Genomic DNA, 14,901 nt, shown 5'->3' on the forward strand with positions numbered 1-14,901 from the left:
AAATCCCAGTGGCCCATATCTCCAATTTTCGTCCTTTCTGCATGTCTAAAGTGAAAACGAGACACATTCTCTTAAACAAGTTCTCCAAAAAGGCACCTCTTTCATTAGACAGATAGCCCTCGCGTGTTCAGCCATAATAGAAAAGTTCTATTCTATTTTATCTTTGTGAGTTAGGTTAGGATCCAGTAAACCCTTGCAGAGCGCGAATTTGCAGAACGCTATTTCGCATATACGCATTTTTTAATTGTTTCCATTTAATTTATCCAATGCTAGAATCTCATACGCGCTTTAACATTCATTCCTCAGTACTAAATGCTTGCTGGTATCAGCTGTGGCCAGAAGTTATCTATAATTTTGAAGGATTTCTTTCAATCGATTGAAGGAATTCGTACAACAGAAGGTATTTCCTATTTGAAGGAAATAGTACAACTTGCAAAAGCAGTTGGCGGCAAAGGATTTTCGGATATGAAAGAAGAAATTAATCAAAAAATGACGAATGATGAACTGGATGATGACATAATGCCAGCTGGCAATGAAAGAAATGATAATGAAGATGATAAAACTCCTTTAATTAACAAAAGTTTAAGAATTGTTAAAAAGGGCATTGTACTTGTCTGATTTTGCAATGGAAACTGCAATGAAAATTGATCCATATGAAGAAAGAAGATGACGCCGTATGAGCAGCATTGAAAAACTTTGCGCTCCTTATCGAACTTTTAAACAGTTCGTCAGCTATTGTCCCAAACAAAAATGAGCAACTTGAGGGGGAGGGGAATTTACATCAGGTGCTTATCAAATAATAATTGAATCCCTCTCATTATCAGCTATTTCCTTTTCTCCTTAATTACGTCAATATTTAGGTTTGTTTAAAAAATTATACTTAATACAGTGAATTTTCAAGTTTCTCAAGAAGTAAGGTTATCTCGAAATTCTGAGTTCAGGTTCCGAATTAGCTACGTCATCAGTGTTATGTAAGCCTTGTAACATAGACTGATTTAGTAATAACGCAGTCCACAGGAAATCATTACTACTTTTAGAATAGAGAGGGCAAATTAAGAGCTATTGCCAGTTTAAATTGTAATTTTGATTTATATATTTTTTATCTTATATATATACATTTTTTTAAAAAACCACTTCACCGTTGTTACATTCCCTCAATAAGTCCTTACTAAAACCGTTAGATAGCGCCATGTTCGTTTATTCTTTAGAAAAATGTAAATCTTTCCAGAACACTGTAGAACTTTTAAAGCTGGATTTAAGTGTGCTTTCTGTCACTTTTTCTCGAATATTTTGCAAACGGTGAAGAAATCGGCCAAAGTGGATGGCGATTTTCCGAATGCTCATTTCCAAAAAAAGACATAACCCAGTGGTGTAGCTAGGGTGGGGCAAAGGGGGACATCTGTCCCCGGGCGCAGCATTCAGGAGGAGGCAAATTGTTGTTACGAAATTTTAGAAAGAAATGTTTTCCATTCTTGCCACACAGAAAGGGGCGCAAAATCTTCAGTTGTCTCCGGGCGCTAAAAGCCTTAGATACGCCTCTGACATAACCGATCATAAAGCAAGTATAAATTCTTTATAAAACCGTTTCATAGTTAACCTTGTTAATTGTAGAGTTTTATTCAATCTTGGTAAAAGTTTCAGAATTCCCCTTGAATCAAAATAAGAGGCAGACCACTGACTAAGAAATTTCGAAAAAACTTCTCCCATCGGTCTAAATGAAACCTCTTCACTTATCGTAAAGCACAGGCAAAGCCGAGTACTTCAGCTAGTCTTGTATAATGTGCATAGAACCAAATAATAAAACTTTAAAATTCACTGTTCGCTCTCCGGAATTCGAACCATGCTCTTTCAACACGGTAGCTGAACGCGCCAACTACTTACACTGTATATCATGCATGAGGGAACATTACAATTCTTTACAGATTGACCTATTAAAAATAAAATATTTTTCCTAAACTGCTGCGCTTTGCTATACCGATAGGTAAAAAGTGATCGTCAACACATAGGTCAAAAGGGGACAATTGTCTTAATGGCTATCCTTAGTTTGATTTTATTTTAATATCTGTCTTAAATTTTGGAAATATTAAACTTTAGAAATCAAATCCCAACCATAGTTTCTAAAATGCTCTATGTCAGTAGGTCTCAGACTCAAATAGCACGCGAACCGAATACACGATCTGAAAGCAGCTAACGGGCCGAAATTAAAATTAATAAATATTGGGTCATATAAAAAGTCTCCGCTCTTTTTTGCCACTAGATGGTGGTGATGCCTATATATCCGGCAACACTCATCCGATTGTCTCAAATGAACATATGCTTAAAAGGTGACATTCAGCTTCCATTGCTTGTGTAAAAAGTTATATTGATGTGCAAATGGGTGAACTATCTGAAGAAATACGTTATGTGATGCTTTTTTACTATAAAAAAGGTAAAAAGGCTGCAAAAACTTGTCGAAAAATTTGTGAAGTGTATGGTGAGAATGCTGTGAGTGAACGAAGGACCCAGGGGTGGCATGCTCGATTCCATTCCGGAAATTTCGATATCAAAGATGCTCCTCGGTCTGGTCGGCCAGATACTGAAAAAGTCGATGAAATTTTGCAACTGGTGGAGCAAGACCGGTACGTAAGCTGTCAGGAAATAGAATAGGCACTAAACGTCAACCACATGACAGCGTGGAATCACTTGAAAAGAGCAAGTTACAAAAAGAAGGTCGACGTTTAGGTGCCACATAAATTGCAACCTGGCGAAACCATCAATTCGGCCCTGTACTGTGCACAACTCCTCCGTTTGAACGAAGCAATACAGAAAGAGCGACCAGAACTAGCCAAAAGAAAGGGAGTTGTCTTCCATCATGACAGTGCGCAGCCACACACATCTTTGATGACTTGAAACAAATTGATAGAACTTAGTCAGGATGTTTTGATGCATCCACCCTATAGCTCGAACCTTGCACCGTCTGCCTACCATTTTCTTTGGTCTCTATAAAACTCTCTTGATGGTAAAAAAGTGGCCGACTGAAGAGCCGCTGAAAATCACTCGCCCAAGTTTGTCGACGATAAACCACAGAAGTTCTACACCGATGGAATTATGAAACTACTTGAAAAATGGCAAAAGGTCATAGATAATAATGGCCGATATGTACTTGATTTAAACTGATTTTCAATAAAGAAACTTTTTGTTAAAAAATGTACCAAAAAAGCGCAGAGACATTTTATATGACCCAACAAATAAATAAAAATAATAAAAAAAAAAAAATAAAAAAAAAAAAAAAAAACCCGAAAAAAACTAAATTAAGGGAACTTTTATAACTGCATATTTTCCAAAACGTTCATATATTAACAGTAATAATAATTTCGCAAAAGGAAAAAAATTGAAATTTATAATTATGCATAGTTCATAGACATATATATATAAATCTAAAGGTTGGTATCTTTTCAAGAAATTTCTCTTGGTTACACTTCGTAATTTTAACGTATTATCAGCTAAATATTAAATTTTGAGACTGAGATTTATTCAAAGTATGTTATTAATATACTTAAGTAAAAACTAAATTTAATTTTAACTTAAATAAAGAAATTACTAAAATTTCACATGAGAGAGATAACTTGAAAATAAATAATCACAACCTATTCTCTTTTTTACTTATTTATTATATTTTTCTATGATGCATTCAAAAAAATATATATATTTGTATGTAAATACTTTTTAACTTCTTTATTTATTACCACAACTGTTAGCTGCAATACCTCATGGCGTTTCGATTTCGATATAGTTTAAGGTATTTGAGAAAAATTACTAGAAAATATCACGAATTGCAGATAACCAGGGGCAATCTAGTCCTTTTCCCAGACTTACTAATTTTCAACTATGGGAGAAAACTGTTCGCTTATAAATGTAGTCCCAAATAAATAGTTTATTCTTATTGCAAAAATTTATGACTAAAGGTTTTTATTTTTGAATAAGTACAAATGAAATTTGTGTCTTCAAATCTTTGAATGAGATTCATATCAAAGTGAAAATTAATTAGATTTTTTGGACGTTACCGACGTTCGGTTTTGGCAACGCAAATACTGTAAAATTGGATACCAAATCCTTAATATCTAAAACTTTTTCTTCAAGTTCTTTTTTAATAATGCTAATATTTATGTTTATTAATTATTTATGTTTCACGGACTTTGAAATAATTCTTCGAGAGTGGCTTCCTCCCTGCCAATTTGAAACCACTGTTCTAAGAAATATTTGGAAATCCAAAACACAAATTCATATCGAGATAGCATTAAGTTAATACATATTTTTAGCAAATCTTCATTGTGTCATTTAAAGTGCACTCAACTGTAAGAAGCTGCAATATAGAAAACTACTACTCAAAATAATCGTAGCAAATTTTATCTGAGGAACTGCTGCAGCGTTTAATTGCTCAATAAGCAGGTATTAAGGTAAGTACTTTTGTCACATACGTTTCCCTCATGGAAGTGTGAAATAGAATTAAAACTCGGAAAGATTAACTAAAAATAACTGACAGAATTAGAAACTTTTTCCTCTGCTTTTTTTTTCTTTCCTTGTAATAAAGGAAAGCATACTTTTATTACAAGGGTTTTAGATCTTAAGAGTCGATACAATAGGCGCTGCTTAATGTGATCACGTATATCCACAATTACTTTGATACGACTGATCTGTCCGAATGATACGATTAAACTGTGTTTAAGAAACATCCTTAAAAACAGCAATGGAGTTTAGCTAATTTAATTTAAAAATATCAAGTAAGATATAAGTGCATGCTTTCACAACATTTTAATTTGGAAAGTGCAAAAGTTGGTATATGAACTGTCATAATGTATTTTATGCAAAGGTTCACAATATGTTTTACGTATAAGCTCATTTATGAACTGGTGGTTAAAATTATATTGGAGCTGTTAAAGCGACAAGAATCAGTATAATCTTCATAAATCTGCTGGACTAGTTCTAAAGGGTTAAAATGTATATTCTTCTACTGTAGGAGTACAAATGACGAAAGACAAGCTTATGCTCAGGAGATAACAATGAGTAAGGAAAGCTACTGACGCCATCTATTGATAAAATATGAGAACAACATAAACGCACACACACACACATACACATATATATATATAAAACAAATTGTGACAAATCCGGCACCGGTGGAGTGGTTTGTGACGCTGAGTGCTGTACCAGTGAGCCTGAGTTTCAATTATTCTTTTCTTCTTAAGTTGTGAGGTTTATTTAATTTAAATGACAGTTATTTTATGTTTGAAATCTTTACCGTCACTTTCCTCTTTTCGTTTTCCTGCAAGAATGCAAATTAGTTAGCCTGTGTTTGAGCGAGAGTTCGAAGTTGTTAAGTCCGAGCCTGTTCTGCTGCTTGAAGACCACGTTACTAGTTTTTCTACTCTCGATAAGAGATCCTGTCTTCGGCGTTGCCTACTAGCCGATAGTTAAAATCACGTAGGTGAACTCCGAACCAACTTCGTGGATAAATTGCTTTGCATAGCCCTTGGCTATTAGCTATTTAAATTTAGTTATTTATTTGAATTTCTAGAAATACGAATTGAAATGCTCTAGAAAAGTATTTGTCGAACTTCTTCTATCTAAAATCACTGCGGGCTTCATTGATGTCCGCATGGTGTCCACAGCGAAGCTAAATCCCTCCATAGAACTAAATGGAGCCTGAGAAGCTTGTAAACTTTATGGGCAGGCAGTCTAAAAGTTGAACTTCCTTGCGACATGGTCTAAAATTTTAAAGTTTACTACTGTAAAATGTGATTAAACATTTTGTAAACTTAAAGCGGCTTATCGTTATGTCTAAAATTAAAGTACAAATGCCTGATAAGGGCGTAAATGACACTTTTATTTTAAGCTAAACAAGATAAACAGGAGGCACTTCTGTTCATCTTGTTCCTCTTGTATTTTATCTTGCTTACGGCGTCCGCCAGCACTTAGCCAGCTTTTAGAAACACTTAGTAGCGACAGCATTTAGCAGCAAGAGCCAGCTTCGGTTTCTGAACTGGCGATTTAGAAGTTTTGTATTTTACAGCAAATTTCAGGATGCTGGAGAGAAGGTTGTTGAAATTTGAATCGGAGGGTAGAATCATTACAGCAGAAGAGCATTCGGAAGAATATTTTCCTGAAATGATTTCTTGAAAGTGGGAATTGCAGCAGAAGTCGGTTTCATCAGGTTTAGAGTTAATTTTCCCCTGTAGTTCTTCTAGCGAATTTTAGAAAAACATTCGCATCGCTTAAACCATGAAATGTGTATTTTTATATCTCCCATTGGTGGGTTTACCATCTCTGGGAAGTTGACATGTATAAAGTTGTTTCGAGAACACAAGAGAACACGTGAGGTGCTATTGCAAAAAATTTGGCCGTGGCCGACACGTTGATATTTAAAACATTGTATAAGATGTTTACCCGATCGATAATATCTGATGTTCACATTCAGGTTTTGAATGGTCTTTACACTATATATATTTCTTCCTGCACTGTACGGCTCACAGAGGCAAAAAACAACGGAACCATCTCTTTACATTCGACACTTTTTCTGGAGAATTGTTTGAGAACTAGAAAACCGTTCTTACAGAGTTCGGTCATTCCTACATCAGGTTTGGAATCCGCAGGTAATCCATGAATGATCACTTTCAAAGGCGTATCAGTATTATCTCTAAAAGTACTGCACTTCTCTTTTTTCATTAGACTTCCGAGAGCTTGATTACGTTGGTCGCTGGATGTAAATTTAATCGTGACAGACTCCTTGGTAAGAGTCCCTATAAAGTCATTTACTCCGTGCCGAGTAAATAAACTTTTCAGCTCGGCGTCACAATACTTTTAGCCGCACTGGAAGGTTTTGATACTGGAATGACCTGAATGTTTTCAAATTCCAAAATAGCAAAGGAATTTGAAGTTGGGGGCTTTAGAGCATTGTCTTGGGCAATTTACAGCTTGACTGGTTTCCTAGAAGGGATACAACCTTCATCGATAGTCTTATCAACATAATTGTGTTTCTGGTCTAGATATTTAATGTTCTCTTCTAAGGTTTTACTTTATTCTGACCAGTTATTTTTAGTTTTATTTTACTGTTCCTCCTGATTTCAGTTTCCTGCCGGAATGTAAATTTTGTATGACGTAGGTGTGAATTTTAAACATGTTTCAGAAGCAGTGTTTAAGCCGCGTTTCAGGAGTTCAAAAGTAGTAGTAGCGGACTTCGTTCCTATGTTTATGCTGCGAGATTAAAATTAGCTCTCTAGTTCGGTGTTCGACACCTTACAGTTTATGTTGATATTTCGCGGCTTGGCTTTGCTGTGGGCAGTCGATTTAGTGTTAGTTAAGCTAAGGAGCCAGTCATTAGGTTATCTTAATTTACTATTGAAATGTAACATTTTTATTTTCTGTTACGTAGCCACAAGTGGTGGTGATTTGTGAGCACGTAGTGCGTACGTCTGTTTTAATTTAGATTTAAATAAAAAGGTTATTTAAACCTTTCATCTGCAATATTTATTCTTAAAGACATAGCGAGAATTCGCTTTTTAGTTTTTGATATAGGGTTTAAGAGTGTATGCTCCCAAAGAATACACGCTGACTCTATACTCTGTAGGAAACTCTTTCCGTGCAAGCCTTTTTGATAAAATCCGTTTCGACACGTTACAATCTAAGAGCGACTTTTTTTACCTCTATCATGCCGCTTTTGCATTGCCTTTGATTTCGGCGAGAAAATTCTGGACTTCTTCTATTCCCTTCGCGCCCCACATAACTAAACATAGCTTAGTTTGAGAGACATTAAGCAGGAAATACTCAATAACTGACATGATTAAGTCCAAGGAAAACACGAGAGTCAGAAATGGGAGTACATTATGCAGCGGCGTCGACCATCATAAATCAAACTCTCACTTAAACACACGCGGGTAAATTTGCATTCTGACCGGAAAATGGAAAGAGAGAAGTGACAGTAAAGATTTTAAACATAAAATAACTGTTATGTAAATTAAATAAACCTCACAAAATATTTATTATAATTTTTTATAGTAAAGAAAATTTGTAAAAATTAAATTTTTAACATACTTGTAGAGACATTAGGTATTTTTTTGGAAGCAAGCAAGATGAAAAATATGCAACGCCTTCGCCGGAAATCGAAACGAGGATCTCTGGAATACGCGGCCAGTGTGCAGAACGTCACACCACCAAGGCACGCGAAGAAGGCTGGAAAAATACCTTATATACTATGTTATTAATTTTATGAGCTATTTCCTCGGAATTTTAATTAATAAACTGTGTTTTTAGTGCATTATGATGTGTACATAAATTATATGTATTCTCCCAACTTTTCTTAATTACTGGCCATATAAGGACTATTTCTGTGAAATGATAAAATAGGTCTTTAAGTCCTCGTAACATTCAAATACACTCGAAAGGACCAACCGAGGACATAAACACTCAGATGCATGTGTTTCGAAGGTTTGGAAGATGTTCCTGAATATATGGTTGTATGGATGGACTTAAAATCCTTACCAGTGTGGATGGAACTTAACGAAGACCTTCTTCTAAGGTTATACTAAATGTGATATAAAGCATATGAGAGGATATTATTGGGAGATTAGAGATATATACTGAGATATTTTGAGGATGTGAAAAGTAGATTTTTAATTCCTCAAATTTAGTACATTTTAGACGGGACCTAACGAGGAGGACTAATAATTCTTTTTTAGTTCTTTTTGGGGGTAACAGGAGAGAAGAGAGTTATATTTATACGACCTAAGATCTACTTCCATGAATGTTTCCAGACAATCAGACCCAAATTTCATTAATTAAAATTACTGGAAGCGATTAGAAGTTATGACAAAATTTCGAAGTGTTTTTTCAGCCTCTGACTTCAAAGAATAAGAAAGCCAGCATTTTACTGTAACAAACCCTCCCAAAACATATTTTATAGATGTTGATACCTCTGGTATCATAATTTCTGTGAAATTTTATCAGTAATCCTTTACGGAAATGTTTCTGTATAAAATTACAAAGAAATTTTATAAAGCTTTCTCAGATCAAAATTCTATAACAACTTTCTTTTTCAAAATCATAAAAAAAAATTTGTTAAATTTTTTTATAGAATGGTTTTCTATAGAAATCTGCAAATTTTTCAAAATGTAATGTTTCTGATGTACTATATGAAGTATTTCCTTTTGAACGAAAATGTTTACCTTTTCTTTCTCTAGCTGAACTTTTCTTAGTTCTCAGTTTATGTACACTTTGTGCAATTTTGTTTTCAGCATTGCTTATGTAATATAATAATTTAAATATGTGAAAGCATAAAATAGAAATGAATGCTTAGTTATTGCCTATGGACTTTTGATGACAGAAATAGTTCCTTAATTTTAACTAAACTGTTATTTAAAATATAATCATTTTTATTTGAATATTTTTCAGAATCAAAAGGATATTGAAATTGTTTTATTAGGAACAAAATCACAACTGTTCCGAAAGTTTTTGTTCCCCCTCCCTCCACATCCATGTCACAGATCATTTCAATATTTAAGTTAAGAAATTCTGTTCAAAAAATGTCAATGTAGTTCCTTGTTTCTAATCTCTAACTTCTATAAAAATTTTCACATCTTGTAAGACGTCAAATTTTTGAAAACGTTTAAATTTCTCCGTAGCTAGTTTCCATACCGATATACGTTAGAAAAATCTTTTCAAAAACAGAGGAACAAAGAAAACAAAAATACAAAACGTATTCTGTTTGCTATGATATTTTATTAATCTACTGTAAAATTTTTTTGCGTTCTTTCTATTGCTATTACAAAACAAATGATCCATGTGCTGTTTACATTTCTGATACTCGGTGCAACTAATTTAGTTCTCAGGAACCGACATAGCGTCCATCATAGGCATGATTTCTTCATCCATTTTGACCATCTTAGTGCAGTTCTGTGAAGAGAATAATAATGTATGTACTACGAAAAACGTCTTATTGAAAGTTTAAAATAGTTACACTAATCAGTCTATCTATTTATATATATATATATATATATATATATATATATAAAATTAAAAAGGACTACTACTATTAAAATTCCTATATTTCCAAGTTAAATTAAGAAAGGCAATAAAGTAGAAGAATTACAATTTGAAGTTTAAATAAATTCCAATTTACAATTTTGTAAATTTCGTAATTTTTTAATTTTTGTAATTTAAAAACTTTTTAAATTTTAAAAAGTTTCAGAAAAATTTTACTTGTTAAATAGTAATTTATTAAATAGTAAAAGGCCAATCTGCATGGAAAATTTGCTTTACTAGCAATAGCTAATATTAGTGGATATGCATAATATTATGACGCAAAAATTGTTAATAATAATTATAGTCATGTAAAGAAAATTACCTAAAAATGAACAACTGAAAAGCTAATGAAACAATACGGGTTCTTCAGGGGAAACTACTAGCTTAGTTCACACTTCTTTCATTTGTTAAGGCATCGTGTTCCGTCCTTGCTATGCATATACAATTCGAAAGTAGAAATGAAATTAAATGAAAATATTTAATTCCCAAATTTAGCAAACTCATATATATATCAAGAATTCCCCTACACGATGTAAGTTAATGTAATACTATTCAGAATAAAAAACTTCATTTAAATGCTAAAACACTTCTTGAACAACAAGTATCTAATCAATGATAGGAGCAAAACATGTAAAAATGTGAAAATAAAACATTATAATGCAAATGTAAATAAAAGGAGTACACGTAATACTTCAAAAATATTCAATTAAATGAAAGGTCAAATTTAAGGACGAAACATGATGTCTGAACAGTTGAAAGAAGTGTGAAATAAGCTAATTCCTCCTGAAGAATCGGTTTTGTTTCATTATCTTTTCAACTGTTGATTTTTAGGTAATTTTAGGTTTTATATGACTATAATAATTATTAACAATTTTTGCGTCATAATATTATACATATTCACTACAATTAGCCATTGCTAGTAAAGCAAATTTTCCATGCACTTTTACTATTTAATACTTGTAAAAAATTTTCTAAAACTTTTTAAAATTTAAATTTTTTTTAAATATTGCTAAAAAATTACGAAATTGTAAATTGGAATTTATTTAAATTTCAAATTGTAATTCTTTTACTTCATTGCCCTTCTTAATTTAACTTGAAATATAGGAATTTTAATAGCAATATTCCTCTTTATTTATAATTTTGTTTAATTAAATCACTGTAGCTTAGGCTCAGGATTCTTCCTCACATTTGTTTCCTTACATTTGTAGTCCTTCCTTACATTTGTTTATGTTTATATACGTATATACACGCAGGGTGAACCAAAAGATCGTTAAAATTTAAAAATTCATAAAAAAGGAAGAAATTATGATATAGAAGTGCGGTTTGCAAAAAAGGACTCACAAGAAGGTCGGTTTTTTTAGCAGGAAAAAATCAGTTAAAAGTATCACCGGTAGAGAGCGCTGGCATGCGTAAAAGTCAGCAGAATTATGAAAATAAGACGAACAATGGCCCCATATCGTGCTCTGGAATACAGAAGCTTGTCAAACGGTTCAAGAAACTGGCTCTTTGGAGGATGGGCCACGAAGTGGAAAACCCTCGTTCGCGAAGGGCCCAATTACTGCTATGAAAACCACTTTGAATGATATAGCGGAAGAATCATCCACGAGGAGTAGCAGTGCTCACATAGCTGGAAGTATATTGATGTGCCTCATTCATCGACGTATCCTCCATGTAGTATTGCATCTCGATCCCTATTAATTGCAATCACTGCATGAGTTACAACCGGGAGACACAGCTATAATCCATTTGCCGAAGTGGGTTATGGCAAGAAATGAAAACGACCCTCAGTGATTTCTCAACGTTTTCTGGATGAATGAGGCGCACTTCACACTACACGGGCATCTCAACACCCAGAACACTCGTATATGGTCGATGTCGAATCTTCGTGACAACATGACAAAGTCACTACATCCAGCCAAGATGATAGTTTGATGTGGCTTCACCTCATCTTTCATTGTCGGACCATTCTTCTTTGAAGAATCGTGTCCCACATCTGGCTGGAAAGCATGACCAGTAACCGCTGACCATTATCTCACTCTTTTGCGTGGCAAAGTCGTGCCCGCATTAAATGAAATAAGTGTCTTGTCTGTAATAAGCTTTATGCAGGATGGCGCACCGCCACACGATCTCCATCTAGTAAAACGATTCCTGTTGAGCACCTTTCGGTGAAGACGGAGTGATCAGTCAAAGTGGCAAAATCGCATGGCCTCCACGATCACCCGACCTCACTCCGGTCAACTTCTGGTGGTGGGGTTATTTGAAATCACTTGTGTGCCGTTCATCCCCTTCAACATCGCCCGAAATCAAAGATTCTATCTGTAGTAAGGTTTTCGCAATTCATTCCCGACAGATTTCATTCAGCTGTAACAAGCGATGTGAAGCGTTTTAGTTGTGTCGTACAAAGTTCTGAAGGTCATGAAAGAATAAATGAATGGAGCGAAATGTTGCCCTGTGGTCGTCAGAGCAATCTAACGGTGACATTTGAAACTAAAATGTTTTTGCTGCTAAAAAAAATCTGATTTCCTTGTGAGGCCTTTCTTGCGAACCGATCTTCTTTATCACAATTTCTTCCTTTTTCATGAATTTTTAAGGTTCTTTACGAACTTTTGACTCACCCAGTATATACGTATATATATATGAAGAAGAGTACTCGTTTATTTGTTTGTGTCTACTTCATATAAATTTAAGAATTTTCTTCCGAACTTGATGAAATTTTTCATATTTGACTTTCAAAATATGAGAAAAGTCACTGTCTACATAAAATATCGAAAAGCCACCCCACGGGGTCTTTAACAAAGAGGTAAATATTTCATTTTTCTTTGGCATTTATTCTGTTATTAATCAACAAACTGAGCAATTTAAAAGCAATAGACGCAGATTTATTTCAGTTATTATTAATTACTAACTGGACCTATAGAATTACTTTAGCTGGATTCATTAAAATCATATATATACACTCTTAGACATACCACGACACACCACGACACACCGAGAAGATATAAAGCGAATTGGACACAAATTGATATGCATATACAAGTTTCGATGGAAAATGCAAAATTTTACATTTTGGCTGTCAATGAATGAACGGTAGTCGCTACAGCACATCTGGTCTGCGCACCTGGCAGGATATTTAAGAGGAGAAATTACGATTCCAGGTCATAAATTCTTCAAATTTCATTCCGTGTACTCTGGTAGAGAGTAACTATGCCTCGCATACAGGTGCGCGAACGATATGCGCAGATGTCAGAATTTGAGAGAGATCGTGTAGTTGGGTTCAAAGAAGCCGTTTGGTCTTATCGGCGAATAGCTCGACATTTGAGCAGGAGCAATGCCACTATTAGATGATGTTGACAGGAATGGGTGAACCATGGCCGCACACAGCGTCAAGAAGGAAGCGGTAGGCCTAGAGAAACGACAGAACGTGAACACTGAGCAATCGTCAGAGCGGCACTCACAGCCCCAGATGCGTCATTATCATCAATTACTTCAGTGACCGCAAGGACTCACAGAAAGGAGGTTGAGGTCAAGGCACCCCTTGCGCCGACTACCATTGACCTCTGTACATCGTTAAGCCCGTTTGCAGTGGTTTCGGGCTTATTCGCACTTGAATGTCTCTGACTGGAGTACAATAGTCTTCAGTAATGAGTCCCGCTTTGAACTGAGGCCCGATGACCAGCGAAGGCAAGTCTGGAAACGCCCCGGACAGCGGTGTGATACCAACGGTCATTCACGAGGAGTAGCAGTGCTCACATAGCTAGAACCAATACCAACCTGACGGTCTTCCGGCAGATAACCAGGAGTAATGGTCTAGGGTGTCATTTCATTTCATAGTAGGACTCCTTTAGTTGTCATCCGTCGCAACCTTACAGCACAGCGGTATGTCGACAAAGTTCTAAGGCCCGTTGTGTTGCCCTTCAGGTCACGCCACCCTGAGCTTACATTTCAGCAAGATAATGCCCGCCCCCACACTGCACATGTTTCTACTGCTTGCCCTAGTGCTTGCCGAACATTACCTTGGCCAACAAGGTCGCCGGATCTCTCTCCTACTGAGTACGTTAGGAGCATTATGGGTAGGGCCCGCCAACCAGCTCGGGATGTAATGTTGGACAGAATTTGGCACCATATCCCTCAAGAGGACATCCGCAACCTCTATCAATCGATGCCTAGCTGAATAACTGCTTTCATAAGGGCCAGAGACAAACGCGTTACTGACTTTTTCACTTTGTGAAGCTCTATCACAACAATAAATTATCCAATTTTTCTCAAACACTGTAATCATTTGTTTTTCTGTACATGTACATCACTTCTACGGATTTTTGTCCCATTTGGGCAGTTCCTTCTTGGTGCGTCTTTTTTTTTTTTTTTTTTTTTTTTTTTTTTTTTGTCTAAGAGTTTATATACGCCAGTTACAAGAGCGTCCGTTTGTATGTGTGTGATTCATACAAATCTAGAGTTTTATTCCAATTATGATGAAATTTGTCGCATTTGACACTGAAAACAAGAGAAACGTCACATAAGATTTGAAACACCCCCTCGTGGGCTCCACACTCAGGGCGTTTATATTAGAATGTTGCTCTCAGGACACCCACTTTAGGTTAATGTCGCCGTTGTTGCGTTCCGGTTATCAGTGAAAGCCATGCATGGTAAGCAAGGAATTTATAACTGTTTTATGCGCAAAATAAATATTTTTTACACAGTTACAATTTTGAAATCACGTCATACATCTTAAATAAGCGTCACCGTTGTTACGTTTTTTCGGCTATCAAGTTTTGCTAAAATCTTTAGATGACACCGTGTTCGTTTACTCTTTAAAACAATGTAGAACTTTCCAGAATACTGTAGAACCCT

General features: G+C 35.1%; 1 protein-coding gene across 1 annotated transcript in view; it reads right to left on the bottom strand.

Annotated features, from left to right (window-relative positions):
* Positions 1–9,730: 9,730 nt before the first annotated feature.
* Positions 9,731–14,901, bottom strand: part of LOC118183729 (uncharacterized) — a 53,321-nt gene continuing 48,150 nt past the window's right edge. The window contains exon 7 of the mRNA XM_035353324.2: positions 9,731–9,924. Within this exon, the coding sequence (XP_035209215.1) occupies positions 9,850–9,924 (75 nt within the window). The 3' untranslated portion in view covers positions 9,731–9,849. The remainder of the gene's footprint in view (positions 9,925–14,901) is intronic.

The sequence above is a fragment of the Stegodyphus dumicola genome, chromosome 1 (genome assembly GCF_044657685.1).
Source record: "Stegodyphus dumicola isolate Sdum_Otavi_A_Nest chromosome 1, ASM4465768v1".
In the NCBI taxonomy this organism is placed as follows: domain Eukaryota; kingdom Metazoa; phylum Arthropoda; class Arachnida; order Araneae; family Eresidae; genus Stegodyphus; species Stegodyphus dumicola.